Source organism: Ostrinia nubilalis, chromosome 8, assembly GCF_963855985.1.
Source record: "Ostrinia nubilalis chromosome 8, ilOstNubi1.1, whole genome shotgun sequence".
Lineage (NCBI taxonomy): Eukaryota > Metazoa > Arthropoda > Insecta > Lepidoptera > Crambidae > Ostrinia > Ostrinia nubilalis.
Window position 1 is genome coordinate 15,143,922 of NC_087095.1, and position 18,652 is coordinate 15,162,573.

The 18,652-nt window shown below is 38.7% G+C and overlaps 2 protein-coding genes across 3 annotated transcripts in view; both read left to right on the forward strand.

Moving 5' to 3' along the window:
- LOC135074016 (aminopeptidase N) overlaps positions 1–7,869 on the forward strand; it is a 32,907-nt gene extending 25,038 nt beyond the window's left edge. The window contains exons 8-14 of the mRNA XM_063968322.1: positions 633–834; positions 2,273–2,553; positions 3,273–3,472; positions 3,978–4,145; positions 5,258–5,401; positions 5,765–5,843; positions 6,307–7,869. Of these exons, the coding sequence (XP_063824392.1) occupies positions 633–834; positions 2,273–2,553; positions 3,273–3,472; positions 3,978–4,145; positions 5,258–5,401; positions 5,765–5,843; positions 6,307–6,459 (1,227 nt within the window). The 3' untranslated portion in view covers positions 6,460–7,869. The remainder of the gene's footprint in view (positions 1–632; positions 835–2,272; positions 2,554–3,272; positions 3,473–3,977; positions 4,146–5,257; positions 5,402–5,764; positions 5,844–6,306) is intronic.
- Positions 7,870–8,330: 461 nt separating this feature from the next.
- LOC135074015 (membrane alanyl aminopeptidase-like) lies at positions 8,331–18,491 on the forward strand. Of its 2 annotated transcripts, none has more exons than XM_063968320.1 (15): positions 8,331–8,393; positions 9,866–10,431; positions 10,625–10,789; positions 11,110–11,427; positions 11,645–11,828; positions 11,900–12,141; positions 12,227–12,419; positions 12,510–12,699; positions 12,777–12,877; positions 13,079–13,255; positions 13,623–13,807; positions 14,062–14,229; positions 16,947–17,093; positions 17,414–17,501; positions 17,580–18,491. In XM_063968320.1, exons 1-15 carry the CDS (start codon positions 8,391–8,393, stop codon positions 18,069–18,071), a joined length of 3,219 nt encoding a protein of 1,072 aa, XP_063824390.1. In that variant the 5' UTR covers positions 8,331–8,390; the 3' UTR covers positions 18,072–18,491. The 2 variants fall into 2 exon arrangements, with proteins under 2 accessions (XP_063824390.1, XP_063824391.1); XM_063968321.1 differs by lacking the exon at positions 8,331–8,393 and adding an exon at positions 8,520–8,722.
- Positions 18,492–18,652: the final 161 nt, after the last annotated feature.

Sequence of the window (18,652 nt, forward strand, 5' to 3'; positions counted from 1 at the left end):
CAACATTTCAATTTTATTATTTGTCCGTCAGACAGACAGAAAATATTAGATGCGTATTTTTTATTTTCTTTCATAAAAATAATAATAGTGCTATTACGTCACGCCTATGTATGTACATTTTTTACTCAAAAGCGACGACACGCGACTTTTCAACTCAAATAATACTGTCATTATTCGATTATGAAAAAAAATACGTTTCCATTTTTTTATTATCTGTCTGACGGACAAAATAGAATTTTGATTTTATTACCCAGTCATCATACCAATTGACGAGGTATTATTTGGTCTTGTCATGACAGTGCTGTTCTTCACAAATCCACAATCACTATCATTATCAAATTAGGAATGAATTCAATATTGATTGATCAGTTGTTTTAATTAGCTACGCTTAATAGAGATTAAGGACGATTATGATGTTGATGATTAATTGCAGTTATTTTTACCCTCGTAAACTTTTTGTGGAATGATCTTACAGTACATGGCATATTATAGTTCCTCGCAACTACTAATTGTAGCTACTTAGACCCTAGAATGGTCACCTACATGTTAAACCTATGTTCTTCTTGTTATTTCAATGGCAATTTAGTTTGTTTAAAATCTCACTAATTTTCAATTCTTTCATTATCTTCTAGGAGCGCTTCGTTCTCATCAATAACACGGCAGACAATCAGACGTCCCCCGTGTGGTGGATACCGGTGTCTTACACCACTGCTTCGGAGAAGGACTTCAAGTCCACCAGACCACGGGTCTGGCTGAGGGGAGAGAGGGCGATCGAGGTCAAGAACATATCGGCTGGGAAGGACGAGTGGTTGATAGCCAATATTCAGCAGACAGGTCAGTATATTACCACCTCTTATGGTATGAGACCTAAGAAATTTCGTTAAGTTAGAATAGAATTCAGTTATTTTTTCCATAACCATGATTATGTTGCCTTAAATAATATTAGTTTCAGGGGTTTTAAAATAGTTTTTTTACTTTTTAAATATATTGGAACTATAATGAGATGACTCATGCTTGAGTCAGTTCAGTTTTATATCAGCAGCATTTTTTTAAATGGTTACCGTATCTCGAAACTATTTCTAACTAGCTTTTGCCGGCGGCTTCACCCGTGTGAAATTTAGTTTGTCACAGAACATCATAAATTATAGCCTATGTGTTATTTTGGGTTATAAACAATAATGCTGTAAAGTTTCATCAAAATCCGTTCAGTAGTTTTTGCGTGAAAGAGTAACAAACATACATCCATCCAGACATCCAGACATCCAAACTTTCGCATTTAGAATATTAGTAGGATGCGATTAGTACTACTTAACCCTTAAGTAACATCCTTATTTTTGGTTACACATTGAACACCCTGGGGTAAAAAAATAACCCCAAGCGGAAATTGAAAAATGTTAAGTAAGTATTTAAAATCAATTCAATTTATAATTTATATGTATTAGTGGGCTCACTAACTTATACGATTGCTTTAAAAAATCGTCTATAGAGCATACAGAAACATCTTAAATCAATCATAACAAAAAACAAAGAATTTTTCATTTGCAACTAATAGTCTCCACAATGGTCTTCTAGAAAAATCTTGGAAAGTTATTATGGGAACCAAAAACTAACACTAATCGGAAATTGAATAGATGCTTTATACACATTTTAAGCTCAAAGTTAAATAAAATGAAAATTTCTGGACTTATAACATAGCAAAATAATAAAAAAATGTTTTTTTTTAAATTGTGAAAAATATTTTTTTTATTTTATTTTATGCCTAATTATTATTTTCAAAAAACATCAAACACTGAATTATTGCGTAATTATTACTTTCGAGCTCTATTTCTGTGTCGAATTTATGAACGCTCTGTTCTGAGGGGATGTCTTCAAAGTTCGAAAAGTATCATGTAAATAAGGCTTTATTTGTCTCTCTGCATTTTCGAGACAACTGGCCACTTGATATTCATATAAATATCTACTCATTTTGTTTAAATATTATAAAAACCTATTAATAACAAATGTTAGGTGATGATAAATTAAAGCATGCGTAACTAACACCCTGGGGTAAATTTCTACCCCACCTACCTGTAAAAGCCAAACGGATGATTTTTATCACATTCCGCGTCTACGAGCTTAAAGCGCACGCTCTGCATTGAGAATACACAAAACGACATTACACTTGCTTCGCTAGAAAAAAAGATATGTAAATTTTTATGCGCCTGGGGTAAAAAATTACCCCACGGTGTTACTTAAGGGTTAAGTTTATCATTTCTACCATTAATTTTCACAGGTTTCTATCGAATAAACTACGATAGTCGCAACTGGAAGATGCTAGTCGAGGTCCTCAACAACCCCTCTCGATTCCAAGAGATCCACCCCATCAACAGAGCCCAGATTGTCGACGATGCTATGAACCTGGCGCTGGCTGGCCGATTGGACTACAGAACTGCTCTGGACATCACCAGCTACCTCACTCATGAGAGAAGCTATGTGCCCTGGAAGGCTGGTTTGGTGGCTTTGGGGTATATTGATATGATGCTGTCGAAAGGAGCTTATTACTTGGAGTATAAGGTTGGTTTTGATAAAACTTTATTCAATTGTTTTTGTTACGTCTTGTTGGTTCACCAATCCAATGGTCGAAGAGATTAAACTTGTGACCTTTCCAATCGACATTCCAATGCCAAAACTGTACATAATTTTCGACTTTTCATTAAAGTCTGCCGATATAATTTACAGACATCATCATCCTGATTAAAAAATAGATAATTTGTGATAGAGAACTAATCTAATCTAATTTTACGTTAGTATCGTATTTTGAAGATAATAGTGTGGGCTATCAAATTATTATTGATGAATAATGCTGATTACTCGAGTATGTAATTAATTTGGGGAAGTATGCCATAATAATGACGTGATGATATTTTAAGTACCTACTAAATGTCAGCCGTGTGGTGCCGGTAAAGTTGAATTGGCACATGGATGGATATTGTAAGAGGTGACTAAGGTAGAAATACTAGTAATGTGAAGATCAGGCCGCCCCAAAAAAATCCGTTACCTCTTATTTAGAGAGTCGTCCGTCTGTAATGGAGACTAATTTTTTTTATCCCCAACGAGGAAGCTCTTGGCCTGTATCTCACCTGATGGTGAGTGATGATCAGGCCGAAGGTGGAAGCGAGCTTCCTTCACCCGGAATCCTCAACCACGGAGGAACTGGCTATTTTACCTCTAACTGCCGGAACACAACAATGCTGTGCAATTTTCATTAAATGATCTGATGATGATGTCCACAGCGGTACGTGCTCCGTCTCCTCGACGGTGCGGTCAAAGACCTCGGCTGGGAGGTGTCAGCCAACGAGAGCGTGGTGCGGGCCCAGCAAAGAGCCGACCTACTGTCCACGGCATGTCACCTGGAGCATGTGGATTGCATGGAGCATGCCGTCAGGATGTACACCAACTGGATGCTCACGCCTAACCCTGATGCATACAACGAGTAAGTTAATGAACTCTTAGACTCCGACTCTTGAACTCTTTTTGACACAGATTTTTTTTTGCTACAGAATTAGTTAATCACGTTCTTCAAAGGAGTGAAGTTGAGGAGATTTAAGTCAAAATCAAAACCGCCTGTCAATGCTAAAATGTTTTTCATAATCTCAAAATTATAACTACGCACATTTTTTTATTTCGGTTTCAACTTGCCCTGAAATTTAATTACACAACTGATGCGAATGCTGAATAGGTAGTTCTGCAGGCCTATTACGATCTCTTAATTCCAGTCAGTGTACGCCTTAAACTAAACTGCCTTGCGTTTCCGTATTATGATCCCCTAGGGCCAGCCAGACAGCGGTCACGTGACACTTGACTGACTTCTGACTGGAAGTTGGCTGGAATTTTCGTATTACGACGGTCAGTGTCTTCATAGTAGCATTGCAGCTTTACTAAAGTCTACTTTGTTAACAATATGATCTGGTAGTTTGTAAAGCATTTCCTTGTTCCAGTATCCACGCCGACGTTCGCAGTACTGTGTACTGTGTGGGTATCCAAGCGGGCGGTGCGCGGGAGTGGCGTTTCGCTTGGGAACGGTTCCGAGTGGCCAGTGCGCCGGCGGAGAGAGAGCTGTTGCTGACTGTACTCGGTTGTACGCGGGCTCCTTACTTACTGTACAGGTGAGTCTATTGCTATTTGTTCTAACTTCTGTAGTACAGTGTACTGTGAGGGCACATACAGGTGAGCGGTGCACGGGAGTGGCGCTTCGCTTGGGAACGGTTCCGAGTGGCCAGTGCGCCGGCGGAGAGAGAGCTGTTGCTGACTGTACTCGGTTGTACGCGGGCTCCTTACTTACTGTACAGGTGAGTCTATTGCTATTTGTTCTAACTTCTGTAGTACAGTGTACTGTGAGGGCACATACAGGTGAGCGGTGCACGGGAGTGGCGCTTCGCTTGGGAACGGTTCCGAGTGGCCAGCGCACCGGCGGAGAGAGAGCTGTTACTGACTGTACTCGGTTGTACGCGGGCTCCTTACTTGCTGTACCGGTAAGTCTGTGGCTACTTGTTTAGACTCATGTAGTACCGTGTACTGAAGTGGTTCTGAGTGGCCAGTGCACCGGCGGAGAGAGAGCTGTTGTTGACTGTGCTGGGCTGTACGCGGGCTCCTTACTTGCTGTACCGGTAAGTCTGTGGCTACTTGTTTAGACTCATGCAGTACTGTGTACTGGAGCGGTTCCGAGTGGCCAGTGCACCGGCGGAGAGAGAGCTGTTGTTGAATGTGCTCGGTTGTACGCGGGCTCCTTACTTGCTGTACCGGTAAGTCTGTGGCTACTTGTTTAGATCATGCAGTACTGTGTACTGTGAGGCTACATACAGGGTGAGCGGTGCGCGTGAGTGGCGTTTCGCTTGGGAACGGTTCCGCGCAACAGCAGAGAGAGAGAACTGCTTCTGACTGTACTCGGCTGCACGAGGGCTCCTTACTTATTGTACCGGTGAGCGCGGTGCTATTATATTGTTTTAGTTCTCCATGTCGTACACCAGTTGGTTTACATCCATATCGATGTTCAGGATGCAGGATTCTACAGTGCAACCCCGGAAGGTGGTGAAACTTCATCATAAATTGTTATCGACAAAAAACAAAGTTTTTTTTAGTAGGTACAAAAATTATTTAGGTTATAATTCTATTACTTTCTATGGACTTCCTTTATTTTGAAGGCTGTATTCAATAATATTTTACAGATCGTATACTTTTGCTGTTAAAAACAATAAAATTAAGCATCATCTTTTTACAGGTACCTCGAGCTTTCTTTGAGGAATGACAGCGGTATTCGGAAGCAGGACACAGTGAGAGTGTTCTCAGCTGTAGCCAGTTCAGCAATCGGTCAGCCCATAGCCTTCAACTTCGTGCGAGCCAACTGGCAAAGGATTAAGAATTAGTAAGTTTTAATCCTCACAGACTAAATTTTTTTATCGGCCAATAGTTTTTTTTTAATAATCGGTGCAATGTGAGTACCTGCTTACAAAAGTAGGTACTCCAATTGCACCGATTTTGTATCGATGTACTTACTTGGTCATACTGATTAATAGCGCGATCAAATTATCGGCCGACAAAAAGTAAGTGGATCAATTTCTGAAGTTCCGAGGTTTAAGGGGAAGTACCGTATAGGTATAAAATTAATTTCAGGCTATCATAAAGTTGTAAACATATTTCCAAGGAATTGTAAGTTCAAATCAGCAATAAAATGAATTATGATAAGTATTTTTTATCCTTAACAATAACCTTTTTTTGTCTTTAACAGTGTGAACTCAGCTCTAACGCTGAACACCATCGTGAAAGTGGTGACGCGAAGGTTGAATCAACAACATGAGTATGACGAGGTAAGACATTGTTTGAAGTTTTTCTCAATAAGCATAGGGTAGTAGTAAATACCACTTTTTTGCGATGTGAAAACGGGAGTTTCCCAATTCCCATATGGTCCAGACTTTAGCCCGCGTGAAATTCTGTTTGTAGATAGATTTACCTACTTGACACTAATAGTAGGCAAATCAATTTATCATCGTTATGACTTGTAGCCTATAATTATGTTATTTTGATGTACAAACAATATACTGTAAAGATTCATAAAAATCTGTTAAGTAGTTTTCTGGTTTTTGCGTGAAAGTACAACATAAATCCATCAATCCTTTGCCATCCTACTAAATTCACCAGTTAGAGACGTCAAATTCATATTTTGTACTCTGGAATTTTTGGTGATTGGTTACAAAAGTTAATATAAGAAGTATTCATACAAAACAATCCCTAAATAATCGATTAATTTTTCTATTTTCATCCTCTTTCCAGCTCTTAAGATTCATATCAGAATCGTGCACAGAGCTCGGTCGTCCAGTATCGCAGGTGTTGGAAAGCACAGCAGCCAACGTGCAATGGATGCAGAACAACTACCAGGTCATAGTCGACTGGCTCCTGGCAGCTGACCAGGAGAAGACCTGGTGACCTGGAAGAACTTTAGACATAAATGGTTTAGCTTAAGCACATTCGCTTTTGAGAGATTATGGTTAGCACTTTTTATATTAAAGCGAATATTTTTAATGCTGTTACACTATTTCAGTATGGAAATATTTAAAATGAGTCTCACTTGGATTCTAAAATCAAGAACAAATCTGATTTCATTATCAGAATGAATTAAGATTCATCTACATTTGAGTTATGATGCGGTGAATTAGGACAAAACTCACACACAATATTCTGTTGTTTTTGATGTCTTCAATTAAGAAGTAACAAATTCTTGACCAAACTACCTTTGTAAAACACGTAGCATCTATTTTTTTAATATAGCTAATTTATAATGGATTTGTCGTACGTATTGTTTATTTGGTAATCGAATGTTGAACTTGTGAAGCTATAGAGCATCTATAAAACCCACTAGTCACTTTAAAACTGGATTAGTTTAGTCGTTAAATCGAAATAAATACCAAAGTGATAGGATAGTCGTAATTATTCGGTCTAATCGAGTTATCTTGAATAGCGACACGCGACTACTATACAAAATTTTTGATAATACAATCTCTTTTGTACAATTTTTATTTATACAGGGTGACGACTTCGCCACCTGGATTATTTAAAATGGCGACTATGCTCATCGTAACTTACAACATTTTTAATATTCAGCAATATTGTAAAATGTAAAAGTGTTCCCCATTAAATATGAATTTTAATCATGATTATTTTTCGTTCATAATATTTCTTCCAAAATAAAATGGTTTCCCATAAAAGAGTTCTGACACAGGTTGATATGAGTTCAGTAGCCATTTTGAATAATACGAAAGTCAGCAATGATTTTGTGTTCACTCAATTAGCAAAAGGATAGTTATTCATTGAATTACATTATAATTAAATTAATTTAGTTTGTAAGTAGATGTTATTAATTAAGGTTGCTTTAAGTTCTGTAGATCCAAATAAGATTTTAATCATTTTCTCAGTGTTTATTATTGTCACACAATGTTTTAGTGTCAATCAATCAAATTTTCAAAAATATGTATCTTGCTATCTCGAAGAGCCATTTTTTCTTTTAAATTTAATGTATTAAAGTACAATTTCATATTTTTTTTATTAATAATATACAATGTATTTTTAGTACAATTTTTGTTTCTTAAACTAAACATAGAAATAATATGAATCTGATAATTTTAAAATGCAAATTAATGTTTCTGTACCTAAGTACTAGCTAGATAATCCTTGAATATGATTGAAAAATTAGTAAAATTATGTACATATTTACGCTAACGTTTTACTCGTGTCTTTGAACTCCGGTGGGCTATAAATGATTTGATTGCTCACATGGCGTTCAAAGAGTGGCATATTTATAACAATTTTCCTAATAAATGGAGTATGTTTTTAAAAGAATTGTTTTTATTTAAATATTACTATCCAATTTCAAATCACCCCGTATTAAATTAAAAAAAGAGAAGTTCACTGAAACATGGCAAATGGACACCTGGATTAAAAAAAAATGAAACAAAATAAGTCTATGTAATATGCCCTTCTGTGGGATGTAGAGGCAGAAGAAAGTAGTCTCAACAGTAATTTTGATCAATGGATTACCTTTTCGAATGAAACGTTATTAAGTTAGGTATTAACTTTATAATATAGGTAAATTGATGATGAAGTACTTATACCAGCTCCAATCCACTCTCATCTATAACTACGAGGTAAGTACAAGCCTTTTTTAAAAATAAAATGTGTACTTGCCCAAAATCCGTTAGATATTATATTTTTATTAGATTTATAGTTTTTTATCATTATCTTTAATGCAATAAGATAAAGTGATGATTCAGCCGCTCTGTTCTAGGATAATCAGATATAGCCAATTGTTCAGTTAATTGCCGTCCAGTCGTGTTTGGGCGGGCGTGCTGTCACCTACAATAATGGTGAGTCTGTAGGCAGTGTAACTCCTTAAAGCGACAGCGTACTTTATCGTTCGTTTCAGCCAAATGACGTCCACTGCTGGACAAAGGCTTCGCTCAAGGTTTTCCACAATGAACGGTCCTGCGCTGCCCGCATCTAGGCTCCTCCCGCGACCTTTACCAGATCGTCGGTCCACCTAGTAGAAGGCCTGCCCACGCTACGTCTTCCAGCCCGTGATCGCCACTCGAGAACTTTTCTGCCCCAACGGCCATCGTCTCTACGAGCTATGTGTCCCGCAACACACAATGGTTAAAGACTTGTCTATGTCTTGAGACACTGCGGTATTTCGGACGTGAGTATATCGCGACTTTATATCGAACCCTAACTTCGAACTCCTCCTATGTTCTTCTGATTAATTTCCTTGCGGGTCCAATGACAGTTTAACTTTCACCTGAGACAAGCTTGTCCTTCACTGGTTGGGTTTTTATTGGCAGTCAAGCTGTCGATCCTGGCTACACAGTTGTAGCGGTGAGAACTAGAGGTGGGAATAATCTTTATAACCGAAAAATGACCATCAGGCTGTTCCTCCAAGGAATGAGGGCTATTGTATTTGCTTTCACTAGTTAGGGCAGGGCGTAGCGAAAGAAACGGCCTGATCATCACTTACCATCAGGTGAGATACAGGCCAAGAGCTTCCAGTTGTGGTTAAAAAACATGGACAGCATTGGGGGAGGCCTATGTTCGGTAGTGGACGTCCTGTGGCTAAAATGGTGGTGGAAGAGGTGGTAGCGAAAGCAAGTGACACTCGTTTAGTGGCTAAGACAGTAGCGCCATTTGGTAAGCTCTGAATCGGTAGCTATCGCGTTAGCACTCACCAGTATTGCGTAAGGTTGTTTAGTAAGGACTTGTCAGTTGTTAGTGGTCATCATGTAACTGTTAAGTTTAAAATCGTTAGTTTGCACTCCACAATGATCGGACCTGCGATTATTCATTTATCCACAGGTAGGTACGATTATTGTTCTACATATTTTATAATAGAATTCAGCACATGTAATTTTCAAAAATTTAAAAGGCTATGTTTAAAATTTAAATTATTGCTTACCTACTATTAGATCAGATCAGATTTCCTAACAAGTAGTTACTACTACTATTTCAGACCACCATTTTCAAGATACGCTTAGATCTTAGGACAATTTGATTTGATTTAAAAATAAGTACTTTAAGTACCTACCTAAAGTTGATTATTTTTTGCCGACAAACCCTCTTTATAATGAACTGCTAACCCGCAAATTATTAGATTGAACTCTTGGATTACGATAAAACATTTATACACGACAATTAAGATAAAATTTTATTCAAGTGCAATGAAATAATAAAAGATTATCAAGAAGGCTATAAAGCTTGAACATTAGGAGAACTTGTAAGTATACTGGACAAACTACATTACATAGGGTTAAGGTTACAATAATAAATATGAAATTATTTAATTTTACAGATGGCAACGCTCAATTTAATAATATTGGCCGCTGTATGCATCACAGCTCAAGCATTCCCACAAGACCCTCCGCCATACAGAAACACCATCTTCGGAGATGAAAAACTTGAAGGTGAACCTTTCGAGAATTTAGATGATTTCGATCGCTTATCTCAACTGTCTAGATCCGATGATACGATTAGCCCCTACCGATTACCCACTACGACCAAACCAGAACACTACAACATCTTGTGGATGGTTGAAATACCAGCAAAATTCTTCTCTGGAGAGGTTGAAATCCAACTGTACGCTACTCAAGCAGATGTTAACGAAATAGTCATCCATGCTCACGACCTGAACATTACATCGCTTGTGCTAAAACTGGAGGACACTGAGATACCACAAACATTCGTCTTGCAGCCAGAATATCATTTCTTAAGAATAACGCTCACAAACGGCGCCCTTCAATATAATGCAACGAGTAGAGTTGTCTATTCACTGAATATCGTCTTCAATGCTCCTTTGAGGACTGATATGTACGGAATTTACCAGAATTGGTATAGGAACAACGCCAGTGATGCAGAGAGGTAAATTACGAAATTCTTTTATTTGTTATTTATTCGTGTAAGGCCCAGAACAGACGGTGAAACGCAACTGCAACGAAACTGCAACTGCTAGTTACTTTTGAGTTGCATCACAAAGTTGCAGTTTCGTTGCAGTTGCGTTTGACCGTCTGTTCTGGGCCTAAGTGCTTCAATACTTTATTTGTTGATCGGTTAGCTGGATGGCTTCAACCCAGTTCCAAGCGACTTCTGCACGCTTGGCGTTCCCGTGCTACGACGAGCCCAGCTTCAAGGCTACCTTCAGCATCACTGTCAGGAGACCCTCCACCTTCACCAGTTGGTCAGGCATGAGGCTTCAGCAGACCAGAAATAGCACATTTGAGTAAGTGTAAAAAAGATTTCTATGGCGCATAATTTGCTTTCTAAGTTGTAGTGGCATTAGACAGTCTAATAAAGGGAATCTCTTGAGTAACGACCGCGAACGACAACCGAACCGAACTAAAAAGATTGCAGAAATCCACGACAAGATTGCATGATCTATTTTGTTCGATGTAAAGGGCATTAAAGTCCAACAGTGGACTTCTAGACCTTAAATATGATGAGTCAGTGCTCTATAAATAAAATAAGCTACTATTATTAAGTCTGTCGTCGGTTATAATAATTAGTTTCTCTATCTACATCTTTTAATTTTTTATTTTGCAGTGGTTACGAAGAAGACGATTTCTATACTACACCAGTAGTGTCTACATATCTTCTGGCAATAATAGTGGCTGAGTATGAAACACGCGAGGTGTTTGATGTGAACGGTAATCTTGTCTATGAAGTTATAGCTCGGCCCAACGCTATTAACGCTAATCAAGGAGAGTATGCGCTGGAAGTTGGACAGTATCTTTTGGCTGAAATGAGCAATCACACAGCCATCGACTATTACAGCGTTAACCCTAACATGAAGATGACACAGGCTTCCATTCCTGATTTCTTTGATGGGGCTATGGAGAACTGGGGACTGTTAACTTATAGGTAAAGTTATGGCATCATTATAAAAAAAAAAAACAGTCGGGACGTTTGTCATAAGACTTGTAAAATTTCATGTTATCGTTCTTTCATTCAGAACTGTTGCCGAAAATCTTTAGTAACTGAAGAATGCATTTAAAGGAAAAAAAATTGTCATTTGAATTCGGAAAAATAAAAAAATCGTTTATCGTATCTTAGCCACTAACTAGTCCTTCATTTACAGAGAAGCTTACCTTATGTACGATCAAGATCACACAGACGGCCACTTCCTACAACGAATCGCTTACATCTTATCCCACGAAATCGCCCACATGTGGTTTGGTAATCTCGTCACTTGCGATTGGTGGGACGTGTTGTGGCTCAACGAAGGATTCGCCAGATATTACCAATATTACTTAACAGATTGGGTATGTAACATTTTAGCAAACAATCATTTTGATTATTAAGATAATTTCTAATCATCGTGTTTTGAAATTAGGTTGAAGAGTATATGGGTCTTGGAATTCGTTTTGTCAACGAGCAAGTACATACGTCATTGCTCACTGACTCCGCCAACAATCCTCATCCATTAACTGCCACTGGCATTCATAGTCCCACTGAAGTCAGGAGTATGTTCTCGACAATCAGTTACAACAAGGGTGCTGCAATTATCAGGCAGACTGAGCATCTTTTAGGATTTGATGTTCATAGAGAAGGATTAAGGCGCTACTTGACTGAAAGGTAACTGTAAAACGTTTTGCCTAATTATTATTATGTGTAGTGTGCATGTGAGCGGTTATAAAAAAAATATTGATTTTACTCGTAGATCTTTCGACACTGCACTGCCCATTCATCTCTTCGAAGCTCTTCAAACCGAGGCTGAGGCTTCTGGTGCTATTTCGGAGTACGGAAACGATTTCAATTTTATTGATTATTACAAAACTTGGACTGAACAGGCCGGACATCCAGTACTTAACGTTCAGGTTGACCACCAAACTGGCCAGATGATGATCTATCAGGTATATTACATTTACTTTGTACAATATTAATACATAGATGCAGGTAACAATCATGTAACATATCTATTATAATTATGTTTACATTTATAGCGTCGCTTCAACATAAACAGCGGTTACTCTACAACTACAACTAACTGGATCGTTCCCATCACGTTTGCTACGGCCAGTAACCCAGACTTTGAAGATACTAAGCCATCTCATATAATCAAAGATGCTGTTTCTGTCATTAACCGCAACAGCACCGGTGATGAATGGGTCATTTTCAACAAACAGCAAACTGGTAAGAACATCGTAAGCACTATTTATTTTTGAGTAAAAAAAACTAAAACTCAATTCATTTTGTGTGTGTTTGGGCAGGTTTTTACAGAGTTAACTACGATGACTATTCATGGAACCTAATTATCAACTCTTTGAGAGGTCCAAACAGAACACAGATCCACCACTACAACAGGGCTCAGGTTTGTTGAACGTTTCATAAAATTTCAGGATTGACATGATCAAGTCTAGTAAAAGTGCTACATCATTAAATATACACGTAGACAGCTGGGTATCATTGTTATTCGGTTTAAATTGTTAAAAACATTTTCGGCCCGAAAATGCTGCGGATTATGCCATGATACATAAATATTCAGGGGTAATAATTGCTATCAATATTTCAGATTGTAAACGACGTGTTTCAATTCGCCCGTTCTGGACTCATGACTTACACCAGAGCTTTTAACATCTTGTCTTTCCTTGAGAACGAGACGGAATACACGCCATGGGTAGCCGCCATCACTGGGTTTAACTGGATCAGAAACAGACTTGTTGGTACTTCTTACCTGAGTGATCTTGATGTAAGTATAACTAGTTCCATTATTTCGAGTTCCATTTTAAATGGAACTAATGATGTAAATTATTATCAGTAGTTACATCATGGAACTATTGGATGGTACTAGTGTCAACGAAGGAAAGTTTCTATAATTACACCAAAGTATATCATCATCAGTTAATTTAGACTCCATTGACATAATAGTCCTGTGGTCCCACCAGAGTGGAAATTAAATGGTCCCGTTTAACTCCGCCAGAACCATACGTCCAATAATGCTCATTATCCTAACATTTAATTGTTCGCTTAATCCAATCACAATACACTGAATTGTCCAAAAATGGTGTGTTGACTGACCTACTTTTGTGTCCACAAACTTAGCCATATTTTTGCAGGAGCTGATAATAAAATGGGCGACCACAGTGATGAATCAAATCACTTACTATCCGATCGCCAACGAATCGTTCATGCAGTCGTACCTGCGATATCAACTGGCACCCTTCATGTGCAACTTGAACGTATCCGCATGTTTCGAGGCTGCTGTCAGCCAGTTTGAACTATTGCGTTATGCTAATATTGAGTATGTATCTCCAAATGACTAAGTACTATATTTTATTAAAATTCAGCTATGTGAAAATGTGACATAAATCGTAATACCTGGTTGTCACAGTTCAATTAAACTATAGATGAAGAAAATCTTGAGAAGGGATTAGGATGTGCAATAGTGCTGATAGATCTTTCACGAATTGGGAGTCCGATTATCATAAATCTGATGCTTTACCTACTGGTAATTTAACTAAACTGATCCTTTTGTAACTACTTTTTTCATTTTAGAGTGCCAGTTGACAGTCGTACCTGGGTTTATTGCAATGCCCTCCGTCAAGGTACAGAAGAGGATTTCAACTTTCTTTGGAACCGCTTCCTGAACCATAATGTTTATACCGAGAAGATCTTGATACTTCAAACCTTGGGTTGTACACCTCATGAGGCTGCGCTTAACAGGTAAGTTAATTATTATTTAGATAAAAAAGTTAAGGAAGTTTACTACTCATACTTAAAACATAATTTTTAAATTTTTTTAGATTTTTATTTTCTTAATTAAGAAGTTAAAAATCCACAATTTATATACAAAAATGAACTTGACCATGGAGATTAAGAATAATACAAATAATTAACCTACATAGACTAAATATTTACAAATATTTACAAATAAAAATATGTCTCAAATCGCTGTCCAAACAACGCGACATGGTGCCCAGAATGCTGGCTGCATTTCCGCGCTGAATGGCCAAACTGATTCGTTGGCCAAGAAATGCGCCAGCTCTTCTATCACCTGTACAGTCAATCAGCCGCTTGGCTAATTCCCTGTACAGGCGATGAGCACTTGGTCCCCACGGACCTAGCGTCTCGACCCCAAATGGCTCAAACATGTAGGTACTACTAAGACCTACATATTTGCGTCGCTTGAGGGATTCCGCTGATGCAGCGGCAGTACCAGCCCCAGACGAGGTTTGCGGAAGATGAGACGGTGCCAGTGTGTCTACGCAGGTTGCATCCCACACTAGTGGCCGTCCCACCTTCCATGGAACCAAAGTCATACCATCAGGTCTCTTACCATCACTTCGAACCAGGCCATTTGGTTCAAGAATGGCCGGTACGGAAGCGCTAGAAAGAGACCTGCGTATGATGTCATTGAGGCTGGCGTGACGGGAAAATCTCCCGGCACTTCTGCTGCATGACAGTCCGTGATGACCAAGGGAGTCAACCATGTCACCGCAGGGACAGCGATGGGGGACAATGCATGGTGCCCCCAAACGGAGCGAGACTGCTAAATTAAAAGTGGTATTATCCAAAAGTGTGCCAATATGAGGAGAAGGTAGGGAGTGAAGCCAAAGACCTGATTCCCACTCGGCTACAGCCAGAAGACGAGCTCGATCTGCAGAACTGGAAGACGTGTTTAATAAGTTATTCCGTACAAGTCTGCAGAGCGGCTCGTCCCACTGCCTTTGTGAGATGAGAGACAACGGCAAATTTTCAGAGCTTAACTGCCTCCAAGCGCTAATGCCTTCGGCTAGGTGGATGGTAGTTGAGTCAGAACACTTACTCAGTATTTTTGAAACCAATCCACTGGTGCTATGAGCCGAAGACAAAAAAGCCGGTAGAGCAACACTGGAAATTTTGCGAATACCCAAACCTCCAAACCTAATAGGTAGAGAGGCTTGGGTCCATGATCGATCATCTAAAGGAATATTTAAAACGGAGGAAATAATTTGTTTTATAGAGTTATCTAATTTGGCAGTTAAGCTAGGGTATTTCCAAAACTGTGAAGAACGAATGCAATATGTGAATTTAGGAACAAAAAGACAAAACCGAATAATTGTGCACGCCATGTGTGTGTTAATTTTAAGTAAACGGTCCGAAACATTTTCAAAGCTCTGTAATTTTTCGTCTGTGAAAGAAGCAAACGCTTCCTCCAATATAGGAGACCCAAGGAGGCGAAGGGAATCTCTTTTAATAATTTTAATATTGGGAGCTATGGAATTAAAATTCGAAATGACCCTATCTGAATTAGGGCAGGAGTCGGGTACAAACAATTCACATTTTGAAAAATTTAAATCTAAACCGGCTTTTTCAAAGTTTTGTGTTAACATATTTAAATCGGCCAAAACTGTATTAGGGTCTCCTCCAAGGGTCCCGTCGTCTAAATACCACACATTTAATTTGGAATTTAGTAAGGTTATGAAAGGATGAATTGATAGGCCGAAAATAGCTGGACCAAGAGGGTCACCTTGCTGACACCCAACAGCAGACTCAATGATATTATCCTTATATAATAGTTTGCTTGGGGTGCTATAGCACTGCCAAAGGAAAGGATAAATCAACGGAGCCTGCTCTTTTATTTGTGTCAGCAAGACGCCCCTATCAACTGAATTAAAAGCATTTTTAACATCCACTTTCAGCAGGACGTCGCTGGGATTACTGTACAAAAAAGAACGGACTGAATGGATGGCGGCTTCGCAACCGCCTTTGATGCCAAAGCCCAGCTGGACAGGTTCAAAATAAGCTGCAAGGCTATCGGAAACAGCCCTACAGCAAATTTTGGCGGCTAGTCGTCTCAGAGTTGAGCCAACAGCAATGGGTCGAATGCCACCATCCTTTTTTTTGAGAGCGCAGAGATTGGCTCCGTATAAAATATTTATAAATTGAGGGTTGACGCCACCAGATAGCATCAAATTTGTCAGGGCAACCAACTCCTTCAGGAGGAGGGTACCGGTTTCGCCACAGTTAGCACTTACTAAGTCTTTGAGATGCTGTGGAGTAAGGCCATCCAAGCCGCCCGCAGAACCACTCGCAAAGGAATTGATTGCACCCAATAATGCTTCTGGTGTTGTCTGCAGGCAGGACTGTGCAGGCTCTGGTTGTTCAGGGTATACTGTGGTACTGCACTTAAAACATTGAATTATTATTCATTAAGGTTTGGCCAAACCATCGCGCACGCAGGTTATACGCGTTGGTTTGGTTAAACTTACCATTTCTATCTGTGCTTTACCTTGACAATTATTTAAGTAAATCTAAATGAAGTATTTTCCCAATTCTATGCAATGAGGGACAAAGGATTACTTACTTCAAAATTAAACTGGAACTTGTTAGCAACGTCCACGAAGACGCTATAATATTTTTTTAAACTTTTTTTGTTGTAACCAAAAGCTTTTTTTCAGGCTTCTTGACGCGATAGTGGAGGACAACTACATCATCCGATCGCAGGACTACACAGGGACCTACAATGTCGCCGTCAACGGCAATGAAGGGAACACCCAGATTGTCTTACGCTACATTCAGAGGAACATCACAGCTGTTGCTAACGCGTGAGTGATAATCGCTGTGTAGTGTGAAGTCGAAAGCACTTCAGACTATTCACATCTGTTGCAAAATCGCTCTTATTTATTAAACAACAATAATTTACTTTGTTCCAGTGTTTAGTGCACCGTCGACATTACATCTGAAAACAACTATGTCATTTTCTAGTTTTTGTAAATTCGAGCAATAGATACGGACTCACAATCAAATCGGACTATATTTTTTTGTTACTTACCCTTATTTACCCTTATTATTTGATGTGTCTTCATGTCATAATTCTGGAGAAGATTTCGATGTCATTGAAGTCGTAATTAATTATTTGTTACAGGTTCGGCACGATTTTGACTCCTGTGAATTATGCCACTCCTCTGTCTTACATCACACCTCGGCTGAGAACTGTCCAAGAGATCGAAGATGTAATGGCTAATTCATTTTATTACGCATCACAATTTTTGGTACAATAAAGTAACAACACAAAATATTTTTGCTTTCAGTTTGAAGACTGGGTCGTCGCTAATATGGACGTGTTTGGCACCAGCTACAGTTCTATTTACAACAGCATAGAGTCTACCCGCCAGTCGCTCCAGTGGGCTGCCGACGTTCAAAGTGACATAGAGTATTACCTAAACGAGGGTGATGAGACATATGAAACCAGTACGTCTCAACCCGTCGTCCCTGAAGAACCGGTCACGGTCACAGCGCCGCCGTTGGTAGAGCCAACTACTCCCGAGTTGCCGGTTGAGGAGGTGGACGTTAGTACGTCTTCACCAGTCACTGTTGAACCTGACGTCACTGTTGAACCTGACGTCACTGGTGAACCTGTGACTGTTGATCCTATCATCACTTCTGAACCCATCTTCACTGACGCACCAACCACGCCGCCTATGGATGATGAAGTTACTACTGCGCAGCCAGATTCCGCCAACACAGCTTTGTTATCAGTTGTCGTCATTGCCTTCGCTGCGGCTGTAAATGTAGGCTTCTAAAATAATGTTAGTCAACTTGAATGCTGTATACCTTTACCTACTGTGCTCGCAACATTATGTTTGTGGAAATAATTTCTAAGATAACATCAAAAATACCTTTATATTAAGAGGTAATAACACGCATTTGAAGTTCAATAATACCTATTGTACTTTTCTATAATTATATTAACTAATACAAGTGACAAATTTTTGGCTGCTTAATACCAATAATTGATTGTAATTACCGGCTTATTCCAACAACCCCCTGAAAAAGGGAAATTCGATGTACTGAAATGTCTTTTCACTCATGAAGTAGGACGTATCTTCTTATTCATTTAGGATTGTATTTAATGAGGTAGGTAGGAACTATAATTTTATTTTAAAGATAATATTATAATATTTTTATAATCATAAATAGGAAATAATTTTTTATATTAAAATGAGATGAAAAATATAATAATTCTTCTTTATTTTAAGACAAGCAAAAACTGTTATCAAAATGATCTAGCTGGATTTATTACAATCACATACATTTATAACACGCCTGGAATACTTTTGATTTGATAGAAATAAAACGAAAATATTTTACGACATTTCAATGA

Coding starts and splice junctions, on each gene's coding strand:
- LOC135074015 (XM_063968320.1), top strand. Junction 11,428..11,644: donor TGGGGACTGTTAACTTATAG/GTAAAGTTATGG, acceptor CTTCATTTACAG/AGAAGCTTACCTTATGTACG. Junction 13,256..13,622: donor CTTACCTGAGTGATCTTGAT/GTAAGTATAACT, acceptor ATATTTTTGCAG/GAGCTGATAATAAAATGGGC.